The 12,272-nt window shown below is 46.3% G+C and overlaps 1 protein-coding gene across 1 annotated transcript in view; it reads right to left on the bottom strand.

The window, feature by feature from the left end:
• Window positions 1-742: 742 nt before the first annotated feature.
• Window positions 743-12,272, bottom strand: part of LOC110289285 (protein CutA homolog) — an 18,320-nt gene continuing 6,790 nt past the window's right edge. The window contains exons 2-6 of the mRNA XM_021155424.2: window positions 11,491-11,636; window positions 6,897-6,956; window positions 4,975-5,020; window positions 4,610-4,659; window positions 743-2,519 (exon numbers count right to left, since the gene is read on the bottom strand). Of these exons, the coding sequence (XP_021011083.1) occupies window positions 2,417-2,519; window positions 4,610-4,659; window positions 4,975-5,020; window positions 6,897-6,956; window positions 11,491-11,636 (405 nt within the window). The 3' untranslated portion in view covers window positions 743-2,416. The remainder of the gene's footprint in view (window positions 2,520-4,609; window positions 4,660-4,974; window positions 5,021-6,896; window positions 6,957-11,490; window positions 11,637-12,272) is intronic.

The raw sequence follows: 12,272 nt of genomic DNA, 5'->3' as shown, positions 1-12,272 counted from the left end.
AGGAATTCCCATGTGCAGACACTAGTTTGGGACCCAACGCTGTCTTCCACAGCTACATTCTGGGAGAACGATGTAGGATAGGGGCAGGTCACTAAATGCTACTCTCCCTTCCTCCGTGGAGTGGGTTACACCCTCCAAATCTGTGGCAAGGAAGAAACACCACAATGGATGTACAAGCGTCAGGCTGACTGGCAGGTGTCTGTGGGGGACTGACTGACCCCTTTGGATAAAAAGTGGGGAGGTGCTAGGTTTAGAATCTGACTCCTGTTCACATCCTCACGTTCCCCTTAGGTGTCTCATGCCCTCTGACCTTAGATTTCACCAGCAAAATGGGGATAATGGATAAGCCTAACTTAGCAAGAATAAGACAGGAAGCTTCTGCCGGGCGTGGTGGTGCACGCCTTTAATCCCAGAACTCGGGAAGCACAGCCAGGCGGATTTCTGAGTTCGAAGCCAGCCTGGTCTACAGAGCGAGTTCCAGGACAGCCAGGGCTATACAGAGAAACCCTGTCTCAAAAAACCAAAATAAATAAATAAAGGATAGGAAGCTTCCTAAACAGCTCAAGAGGCCTCCCTCTCCACAGTTCCCTGCCCACTGAGGAAAAAGGGCCACCAAGAAAGGTTATGTTGATGACATACATACCACAGAATACAAATCAATAAAAACCACAGGTATAATAGTCTCTTAGATATTTTTTTAAATAGACATTTTGCCTATTACAACTTAAAAGTAAATTCATGGTGTAGAGAAAGCTTTGTTTATTTAAATCCTTGAAACTGAAATGTCAACTTGGGAAGTAATTCTTAAGCCTTGGGCAAGAGATCAACAAGATTCAGACAGGCCTCTGACCTCCGGCCCAGGAGAGAGGCTTTTCAAAGGTAGAGGGGACTTCATGAGCACAGGGACAGTACAGGGTAGGGTCACCCATCTGCCACACAGGGGACACTTGAGGTGGGGATGGAAAGGACAGCGTTCTGAAAGGAAGACCTACAAACTGGACTTTCTCCAAAAAGCAACCTGGTCCATCTGGGGTCATTTTAAGTAGGGTTTTCAAGACTTGGGTATACTTCAGAAACTGGTATTTTAAGACCAGAAATCTCCACTCCTCAGCCCCCTAAACCACCAGTGGAATTCTCTAGTCCTTTGGAAGGGCCTCAGCTACAGTGCTGACCAGGTTTTCAGAGGTATGCCCTTGGACCATCTGGTATTTGGGGACATCAAGGTGGGAGACACACAGCAATTAGAACTAGAATGTGGTTCTATTTGTCTTATGTGAACCCACCCCTCCCACTGCCACTGAAGAGACCAGGACACTATAGCCGTCTGTACCCCAACTCTAACCACCCGTGGGCTGCCCACTGTGGAGTTAGCTTGTGAGATTCGGGAATGGGGTTTGTTTCACCTCTGCATTTTCAGAGCTTTGGGCTCAGCATCCTTCATCCTTCCCTCTTCTCTTCAGAGATGCCTGGGACCAGCGTAGAAGATACCGGTGTAGCTCACACCTCAGCATGGTATGAAAAACCTTGGATAGGCTGTGATTCAATATGGCCCCCCCTTCTGAAATTCCATGAAATGCACTGCTTTGTGATAATGCATAAAATGGAGAGAATCACAACAGTGATTTACAAACTTCTGACAGTTTCACTTGGAACGTAGATGATGGTCACATTCCTTGAGAAGTTCAGGGGTTCCTCTGTCAACCTCAGAAGCTCTGTCTAGCAAATCCAAAAAAAATACACTGTCCCAGCAGGTCCCCAGGGCTCAGAACCTACATCTCCAGGATATTTGTGTCTAGTATATTAAATCCAGTAAAAAAAAAAAAAAATCAAGATTTAGTCCCAACCCACGAGTCTGTGTTGAAGCCCTAATATCCCCCTAGTCTGTGTAGGCTCAAGCACCCCCTTTCCTAGCTTCACCTCTGCAAGATTCAAAAGGAAGAATCAATTCTGTTGACCTCTAATCTTACCAGGACTGTTCATTGTTTTGAATAGAGCCCATATCAATTGTTTTAGAAAATAGCTCTCCCACATACCCCTAGATGATCAAGGTCACCTATTCCCACAAGAAATAGAGGAACAATCATACCCTAGGTACTTTATGGTCAGCCAGAGCCTGAAGACGAGAAACCTCACTGTCACTGCTGCCTCCCCTCAGTTCCTCATCCTTACCCACGTACCCTCAGGCCACCTGCAAACACACGGCACTCAGAAACCGGTTCCACTTGGTTCTTGGAGGCCTGATTGGCTTTCACTTCCAGCCTTGAAATTCTCAGCCCTTCATTCAGCATGCACAGGTCAGCTAGAACCTGTCTGCTGTTAGGAACATTCAATGGGAGGCAGAAAGAGGCCTGCTTTTTCCCAGAACACAGTCAACAAAGGCTAGAGGCAGAAGCCTGCACAATAAGGTTCTCTCCCCTTAGTTCTCCTTCATTCCCTCCTCAAGCCATCGTAAAAAGCGAGCATCTCCTTGGTCCATGGGAATACTGAAGACCTCTGGGATTTCAAAAGGATGCGCCAACCTTTGGAAAGAAACAGAACCATAGTGAGTGACTGATAGGATCAACCTACATAATAAAACCCAACCCATAGGCTCTCTAGAGGCCCCAGACAATCAGCCATGGCCCAGCCTGCCTGAGCCTATTTCCCATTCAACAGGTACTGGGTTGGGTCAGGTGCCTTTAGAGTCTTAGAGAAATGGGTTCAAATTCTATGCCTGCCCTTACTAGATCTGGAAACTGCTGGCTAAGTCTTTTAATTTCTCAGAACATCCCTACAAAAGAGGATAAAAACATATAAAAACAAACCTTTTGAGTGGCTCGCTAAGGACTAGCTAAGACAGAGTGTCCAAAGCACCTAGCTAGTGATCAAGTGCACACACTCATATTCACTACTCTTTCCATCGTCATCCACACACATTGCTACATCTTCCTGCCCCTTCTCCAAAGCCTCCATATTCCTTCCTACCTAGAAATCCCTCCCTGATCCTACTGATCAGCCAGAATCCCCTCTCTTGAGCCTCAAGGCCAAACAATCCCTGAGCTTCCCACGGGGCCCTAACTGACAAGCCTGGCTCAGGCCCCTGCCTCTCTGCTCTGTTCACCGGGCACGCAGCACACAGTGCCAGTTCTCTTCACATTGTCTCTCGTGTATCAGCTGAGGGTAATAATTATTTGCTTGCTTTCTGATCAACTTAGAGCCACTGGAATGTTCTCATGCAATAACATGTTTAATTAACTGTAGCCTGTTTATAAGTAGTGTGGCATTCACAGCAAGTAGGGCTGTTTTAGTCAGAACCTGAGACTATCAATTCGATGAACTTATTTCATGGACACCAAGGCTGGAATCTTTTTTTTTTTTTAATAAACAGACATGAAATTTAAAGAATCTGAATGTCTTAGCAGTAAGGTGAACTGTTGAAACACTTCACAGGTATACTTCATGTATTCTATACAGATGACAACCTGGGAGCTGTCCCTCACAGGTTTTGAGTCACCCAAGCTGCCTCATCCCTTCACCTCTACTGAGGTGGTAACAAAAGGCCCTTTTCTGTGGTTAGAATTGACACTCAACTACATCCTTATGGCCACAAAATCATAGTCCTCTAAGGAGGGAAGGCAGTGAATTTTCTCATGCAGAGCAAGGATTTGTAGCCCAGGCTGCATATTACAGTCAACTTAGCATGCTTCTTAGGAATAATGTACTTGATCCCCACACCAGACAAACAAAATCAGAATCCATGAGCCAGGGCTTATATTGGACATTTGAAAGATAACTCCAAATGATCTAACTCATGGCCAACACTGAGACCGCTGGTTAGACCGTGCTTCGAGTGTTAGCATGGATAGGAATCCCTGGGGAGCTTGTTAAAAGTAGTTTCATTTAGCAGGTCTGAAGTGACATAAGATCCCATCTCTAATACTAGGGCCGGAAGGGGACAACTTTCTTATTGCCAGTGGGGAAAAAAATCATTTGCAAGCAAAAATTCTAAGTTTTGAAACCTTGAGTTTGTCACTTGTAAACTTAAAACTCTCCCTAGCAACTATCTTATTAAGTCACAGTTTCCAGAATGCAAATGATGCCGTTTTCTCATTCATTTCTTGGTTTGGAAAAATATGACTTTTCATAAAAAAAATCCAGTGTTTGTGTTATTAGTATATAAGGGTTTTATTAATGTCTCAAGTAAGCTAAAAAAAGAAACAGTTTCCAAAATCCTTAGCCCTTATGACTGAGCACGTTAACTTTCATGGACTTCATCAAAGTCTTGAAGACCTCAGAAGTCAAGAGCCCTCCCTTTGTGGACCACTGAGATGGACCACTGAGACTCTAAGTGTAAGCTTCAGGTGCTGGCGACTAGCAGGAAGTTAACGCATGGCGCTTTTGAGAGTCCGAACTGGTTTAAAGCATGAAGAGGCCCTAAGGCCAGTATTTTGAAATCTGCAGCATAAACGATCTCACTCTGCTCTCCAATGTCCAGATGGAAACCTGAGACAAAGATGAGGGCAGGAGTCGTATGGGAGGCAGTGGCTGAACCCTAACTCTCCCACCTCCCAGGGTCCTCTGCTCAGTGCCTAGAACATCCTGACCTGGTCCTGTGGTAAAGGAACCTTACCTCATATAGGCAAACAGCTGGGAGACCTTGGAAGTCTTTGTCTTTATTAGCTGTGACGAGAAGAAAATTAATCAGAAATTTGGAACCTGAATCATTCACTTAGCCATTTAGCATTCCTCTCAGGTCACCAGGCCAGGTCTCTAGCTTGTTAATGAGGCTCAGACATCTTAGGTGGGGTAAGAATCTCAATTTATTGATTGGTGCTAATTTCTTTTCTTCTATGGGGATCAGACTCAAGGCCTCCCGCATGTAAGGAGTCGTTGCTGGGTTACATCCCTGTCCCTAGTTTCTAAGCACATCCTGGGAAAAGGCTCTGATGTCACATGTTCTCCTATTAAAACCTCCTTTGCCCAAACCTCACTTACCAGTGAGACCTCAATGCCTTCTTCTATTTCTCCTTTCCAAAAATACCTAGAGAGAGAGGAGAACAAAATCAAACTGCAATGCTCACAAGAAGAGCCTGGCGAGTTGTCAGCCTGGACCAAGTAGGTAAACTACTGAAGGGTAGAGACTTCAGAATCTTTCCCAACCCACTGTGCTGGTGGGTTTATGTCAACTTGTCTCTGATGACGCTAGAGTCATCAGAGAGGAGGAAGTCTCAACTGAGAAAATGTCTCCATAAGATGGGCTGTGGGCCAGATTATAAAGCATTTTCCTAATTAGTGATTGGTGGGGAAAGGCCCTGTCCATTATGGGTGGTACCACCCCTGGGCTGGTGGCCCTGGGTTCTATACAAAGGCAGACTGAAGTCAGATGGTGACATGCCTTTAATCCCGGTACTCAGGAGGCAGAGGCAGGTGAATTTCTGTGAGTTTGAGGCCAGCAATGTCTACAGAGTGGGTTCTAGGGCAGCCAGGACTATTATACAGAGAAACCCTGCCTTGGGGAGCTGGGGAGGGTGGGCAGGAAGGCAGGCTGAGCAAGCCATAGGAAGCAAGCCAATAAGCAGCACTCCTCCATGGCCTCTGCATCAGCTCCTGCCTCCAGGTGCCTGCCCTGTTTGAGTTCCTGTCCTGACTTCCTTTGACAGTGAAATGGAACCATAAGTCAAATAAACCCTTTCCTCCCTAACTTGCTTTTTGGTCATGGTGCTCCATCACAGCAATAGGAACTCTAAGGCAGACATACAAAGATGTCTAGAGTTCTTGAAGACAGCTACCTAAGATTTCACATAAGGTCTCCCTTCCTTCCTTCCTTCCTTCCTTCCTTCCTTCCTTCCTTCCTTCCTTCCTCCCTCCCTCCCTCCCTTCCTTCCTTTTTCCTTCCCCTTCTTCGTCCCTCCATTAGCCCTTCCCTCCATTTCTTCTCTCCTCTTGCTTTTCTTGTTATGCTGGAGACCAAACCCCAAGGCCTGCATGTTAGGCAAGTAAGTATTCCACAGCTGAGCATAAGCCTCTAGAGCAGTGGTTCTCAGCCTTCCTAGTGCTATGACCCTTTAATACAGCTCCTCATGTTGTGGTGACCCCCAACCATAATTTTTGGGGGTTTTTTTTGTTTGTTTGTTTTTGTTTTTGTTTTTCCAGACAGGGGTTTCTCTGGATAGCTCTGGCTGTCCTGGGACTCACTCTGTAGACTAGGCTGGCCTCGAACTCAGAAATCCGCCTGCCTCTGCCTCCCAAGTGCTAGAATTAAAGGCGTGCACCACCACACCCAGCTTCATAAAATTATTTCATTGCCATTTTATAACTGTAATTTTGCTACTGTTATGAATCATATGTAAATATCTGATATGCAGGATATCTGATTTGCAACCCCCCTACAAAGGGATGGAGAGCTATAGGTTGAGAGCTATTGCTTTAGAGACAATATGAAAGATTCAGAAATTTGGGCCTTACCCTCATTCAGAGAGACTAATTCAACAGACTAGGCTGAAGTTTGGAGATCAAAATTAAAGCCAAGTTAAAGAGCCATGCTCAATGTCAGAGCAACCGAGCAAAGGCCATGAATGCGAATGCGAAGGGCTATAATTTGAGCGTGTCCCCAGAATTCCTGTGCTGGGAATCTAATTCCATAAATCATATTAATGAATTTGGACACCGTGACATTTCCCTCCTTTCTCTAAATGCAGTTTTGGGGGGTTCGTTTTTTGGTTTTGTTTCTGTTTTTGTTTTTGTTTTGCTTTCCTTGGGTGACATAAACTGATGAATCTCTGAATGTAAGTCAGCTATGACGTGCAGATTAAATATTCTCTGACAGGTCACTATTTGCTCCTTGCTCTCTCAATCAACCAGGACCTCACCTTAACCCCCGCCCCCAACTCCCCACCACTGGCCTTGGCAAAACTCACAGGGATGAGGTCTTCGGCAAGATGTTCACAGACGAAGCCATCTTCTTATCCAGGATGGCCCTAGAGCAGAGAGAAGAAGACCACTGGAGCAAGTCCAAAGCTTTAAGAGATTGGATGGGAATTGCCCGGGATATCTGAGTCTAAGGACGCAAGCATGCAGGGTGCCCCTCCTCCACTAAAATGTGTCCCTAAGAATTCTCATGTTGAAAACCTAATCCTCGAAGTTTAATACTAATGAGGCTGTAGGTGAGGACACTGGGAAGGAATTAATTGAAGTAAAAATTTGGATGGGCGCTGCTGCAGTGTTCACTTAGACAATGCTAGGAGAGCCACAGAGACTAAGCAATAGTAGAGCTAACAGCATGAAATATGCACAATATGCTTAAGCTGAACCCAGCCAAGCAGCTGCATAAGGCCTGTGGTCCACCCACTACCCTAAGTGTATCCAGGAAGCAGGGCATAGAATCAAGGAATTTATCCTGAGCCTTCAGAATTCAAACGCTATTGGATGCTGGTGTTCTGGCTAGTTTTATGCCAACTTGACATAAGCTATAGTCACCTGAAAGGAAGAACACTCTATTGAGAAAATGCCTCCATAAGATGATCCAGCCTATAGGACATTTTCTTAATTAGTGATTGATGGGGGAGGGCTCAGCCCATTGTAGGTGGGTCCATCCCTGGACTGGTGGTCCTGGGTTTTATAAGAAAGTAGGCTGAGCAAGCCATGGGAAGCAAGCCAGTAAGTAACACTCCTTCATGCCCTCTGCATCACTTTCTGCCTCTAGAAACTCCAGGTTCTTACCCTGTTTCAGTTCCTGTCCTGATTCCCACTAATGAGCAGTGATGTGGAAGTGTGTGCTGGATAAAACTTTTCCTCCCCAACTTGCTTTTGGGCATGGTGTTTCGTCACAGCAGTCGAAACACCAAGACATGTGGGACCAGCTATTCCTTGTTTCTTGCTTATTTCTTTCTTTGGAAATGGAAATGTCTGTTCTATGCCTGCTCCCCCACTGTACTTTGGGAGCAGGTAACCTGTTGATTTCATAGGCTAGGGAAGTCAGTTTGCATCAGTGTGCCTTGAGTCTCACCCAAATCTGATTCAGGTGAGTCCCTGGACTTTGGACTTTTGAAATGGTGCTGTAGCTAGTTAAACTTCAGTGCTGTGGGGATAGAAGGACTGTGTTTTACATGTAAAGTCATGAATGCTGAGGGCGAGAGACAGCATTTAGAGGGTGGTTAGTGAGGTTATGAGGGTGAGGTCCCCATGATGGAGCTAGTGGCTTAGTAAGGAAGAGAGACCGGGAGTCAGCGTGCTCTTGACTGCCATGGGATGTGCTCTGTGCCTTGTTATAATGCAGGACTGCCAGATACTAAGCAGCATGCTTCTGGATTGCCCAGCTCTACAGCCATAAGGTGAAATAAATCTTTATTTATAAATCAATGGCCTACTCTGACATTTAATTACAGTGACAGAAGGGCAGGTATCACACCCATCCTCAGACCTGCATATCCTGTAACCACACACAGAGCCTCTCAGGACACAGAGGAGCAGCTGTGAGGAGGCTCTGAGGGCGGCTCCGTGTGCTGTGGGAATGACTGACCCTGGGCCTACAGTGGACAGGCCTGGGCTCTGCTGGGTTTTCCTGCCCGAGACGCATACCTGTGTACCTGCTCAGAGAAGCCAGCTCCCCTCTCTACCTTACTAGACAAGAGACTGGCTTAGTCAGTGGTATCTAAACTTGTTCACTACTGATAGCTCCTTTCATAATGCCACCCCTAACCCTGCCACACCCAGCTGACCTATAGATCCCCATGTGACCGACCATAAAGAACGCATACAACTCCAAGCAGAAACACATTATTCAGTGGTTCAGTGGCTGTTTTGACAAGTAGAAGGTCTTTTTTCAAGATTTTTTTGGTGTTTTGTTTTTGCTTTTTGTTTTGTTTTGTTTTGTTTTGTTTTTCTGTTTTAAAGGTTTCTTACCACAACTTCAAGAGCTTGGACCCAGGGCAAAAACTGTATCTGAGCCTTACTCACGGGTCCTTCCTTCTCTCTGCTGTTCCAAGGAGATGGCTGTGAAGTAGAAATTCCTGGTTTCTTTGGAAAGTCAGTTATGTTAAAAGATATTTTGCTGGGGCACACAGGTGAAAGGATGTTTTGCTATAGCAGACACATGAAAGAATTCATGATGTTCAGGAGGGATGTAAATGTGACCCCTCAGACACTGCTAGCCCCAGCACTGGTTTGCTTTGCTCCGCCTCCCTATGCCTTGCTATTCTATGCATGTATTGGTTCTCCTTTCATTGTGTTGCTGAGCTCCAGTTGCAGTGATGCCATAGAGAAGCTTGCCAAAGAACTTCTCGTGAGGTTCCTGTGGCTTCTTGATGCTTCTGCAGCCTCAGGCTGGTTGGTGAGCCATTGTTGGTTCGTATGTGGTGTCTGCTGACGGGACTGGACTGTAGCTGCTGATTCATATTTGGTGTTTGCAATGGACTGAACTCCTGATAACCTGACAGCGAAAATTGGATTCACCCCTAAAGAACTATTTCTAAGCAGGTCTACTTCCCCCGTGTCCTGATAACCTTTCTTTTCCACTACCTCAGGTGGGTGATGGGCTAGGAGGGAGGTTGACCGCTTATTAAAGTAGATGAGAAAAAATTATGCCTACAGGGCTGTTTTCCTTTCTCTGTCCTTGAACTCAGGCTAAGAGTACTGAACTTAAAATTTCATGCTAGGATCACCTCATCACCATCTACCATTTGTGGCTGCTTTGGAAAATCACCAGTGTACCACACATAAAACAGACCCGTTCACACAACCTCATCAAGGCTTGCCTCCTCAACTGCCCACTGGAATTTTTCATTTTTTGGTGGCATACAAACATGAGAGAGAGAGAGAGAGAGAGAGAGAGAGAGAGAGAGAGAGAGAGAGAGAGAGAGAGAGAGAGAGAGGAAAAAGAAGAGGAGGAGGAGAGAGAAGAGGAAAGAGAGGAGGAGGGAAAGGAGAAAGAAGAGGAGAAAAAGGAGGAGGGAGAGAAGGAAAAGGAGGAGGGGAGGAGAAGGGGGAGAAGGAAGGGAAGAAGGATGGGGAGAAGGAGGAGAAGGACAGAGAGGAGGAGAAGGAAGAACAGTAGACTAGCTGAACTCCATCTCAGACAGAGCATGTGCACATACACTGCAGACCACAGAGTCATGCCCACAAAGCTCAGGCCCTCAGAAACTTCAGGAGGAAGAGAGCCAGGCACACAGAGGTCACAGATAAGGTCCATGGTCTGACCCTCTGGGCATTTACAAAATCTTGACTTTGTTACCAATATTTAATACCAGGGTATTTTATATTCACAAGAACACAGATTATCTGGATCCTCAATTCCAAATGGGTCTTAGCACCTTGCACATCTATCCAACTGAGCTGAGTACTAGCTCCTGCCTATCTCCAAGCAGGGGCGTTTCGGGCAGGAAAGCCCAGCAGAGCTCAGGCCTGTCTTCTGCAGGCCCAGGGTCAGTCATTCCCACAGCCGCCCTCAGAACAGCCTCCTCACAGCTGCTCCTCTGTGTCCTGAGAGGCTCTGTGTGTGGTTACAGGATATGCAGGTCTGAGGGTGGGTTGATACCTGCCCTTCTGTCGCTGTAACTGAATGTCACAGAGTAGATGTGACACATGATTCCTGAGTCAACACCCTCCCTTTCCTCCTTCTCCCAACATCCAGGGAGGACAAAGGTTGCCATCTGCCATCCTCTTTCATCATATACCCTAGGCCAATTTTTCAATCTGTCTGCTAAGCATTTGTGACTGTAACCCTAATCTCCAAGATTCTTCCATAATAAAACAAGAAGAGAAGGGGGAAGTCCCACTTGTTCTCTTCAGAGACATATTTATAGACAGATAAGATGGGGTTTGGGAGACATTTATTGAGCACCTACTGTATTCCATCTCCTGGGGTGTGTGTTATACCTGTTTCACATCATGTAATCGTAACTACAACACTATGAGGTAGGTAGGTAGCATTATGCCATCTTGTAACTCAGCATTTCAGCACTTACCTAACATGTTCAAGGTCCTCAGGTCGATCACCCTGCAACTCCTGTCCTCCACCCCAAAGTCACATAAATAGAATTGGCACAGCCAACATTAAAACTAGGGTGTAATTATAAACCCAGTGGTGCTCTTCCCAGATCACCACAGTCATTTCTAGAAAAATACCCAATATATGGGCAGCCTCTTCCTTAATTGAGCTACGGGGATGAGAAAGAGGTTGGACCAGCAATTGGGAGGTTTGGATCACCCCAGGAGGCTTCACAGTCTCTCTTACTACCTTGAGCAAGCCACCTCTCTCTGTGGGTCTCATGTTCCTTCTCTAACCATCAACTATTAAACATTCTCTATCATGGCATGGGAGGGTTAGCCCTGGGGTCGGTCCGAACAGGATGGTGCAGTAGGTTCCTCATGCCACCCCAAGCAGAAACTATGGAGTTCTTTGTATGGAATGGGCTGTGAAAAGCAAGAGAAGGGTTGCAGTGTGGCCCCTAGAAAGCACCCCGGTAGCTTCCCATGCATTTAGGGGGCAACACCTAGCCCCTATGTGCACTATACCTGGCAATGTCTCTGGCAATTTGCTCATTGGGACAGTTGACAAAAACGATGGAATAAGAGCCAGAGACATAGCTCCCAGTGAGGGAAGAGTGGAGCCAGAGGCTAAAGGTCCTGAGCATGGGTAACGTCAGAACAGCTGTCAGGATCTACATGGTAGGAAAGAAAAACACAGCGTCAATGACTCCCGGCTCCACCAGACAAACTGTTTTGTCACCCCCATTCACAAAATGATCCTGAGATCTGAGATAGGCATTACTGCTCGGTGCATTCAGTCCCTGGGAATGGGGAGCTAGTTCAGTCTGACAAAGTGTTTGCCAAGTGGCTTGAAGACCTAAGTAGATCCCCACAAGCCACGGGGAAAAATTAGGGTTGGTGATCCATGCTTGCAATCTGAGCACTGAAGGTGCAGAGTCAGGCAGGTCCCCCAGGCTCACTGGACAGCCGGCATACTTGTGGCCCCCATATATCATGCTCTAGGCCAATGGGAGACTCCATCTCAAAAAACAAAGTTAGGAACAATGCAGGCTCTGGCAGAGGACATGGGTTCAGTTCTCAGCACCCACACGGTGGCTCACAACCATCTGTATCTCAAGTTCCAGGGAAGCTGACACCCTCTTCTAACTTTCAAAGGCACCAGGCTCACATGTGGTGTAAGCCAAACACCCATGCACATTAAATAAGGAAAGAACAATATAAAAGGCTCCTGAGGAGTGATATGCTAAGGTTGACTTCTGACACACATACATGCAATGTGTGCGCGCTCGCGCACACACACACACACA

The sequence above is a fragment of the Mus caroli genome, chromosome 2 (genome assembly GCF_900094665.2).
Source record: "Mus caroli chromosome 2, CAROLI_EIJ_v1.1, whole genome shotgun sequence".
Lineage (NCBI taxonomy): Eukaryota > Metazoa > Chordata > Mammalia > Rodentia > Muridae > Mus > Mus caroli.
The sequence above is the reverse complement of the archived record's forward strand: the minus strand, read 5'-3'. Positions and strand labels throughout refer to the sequence as shown.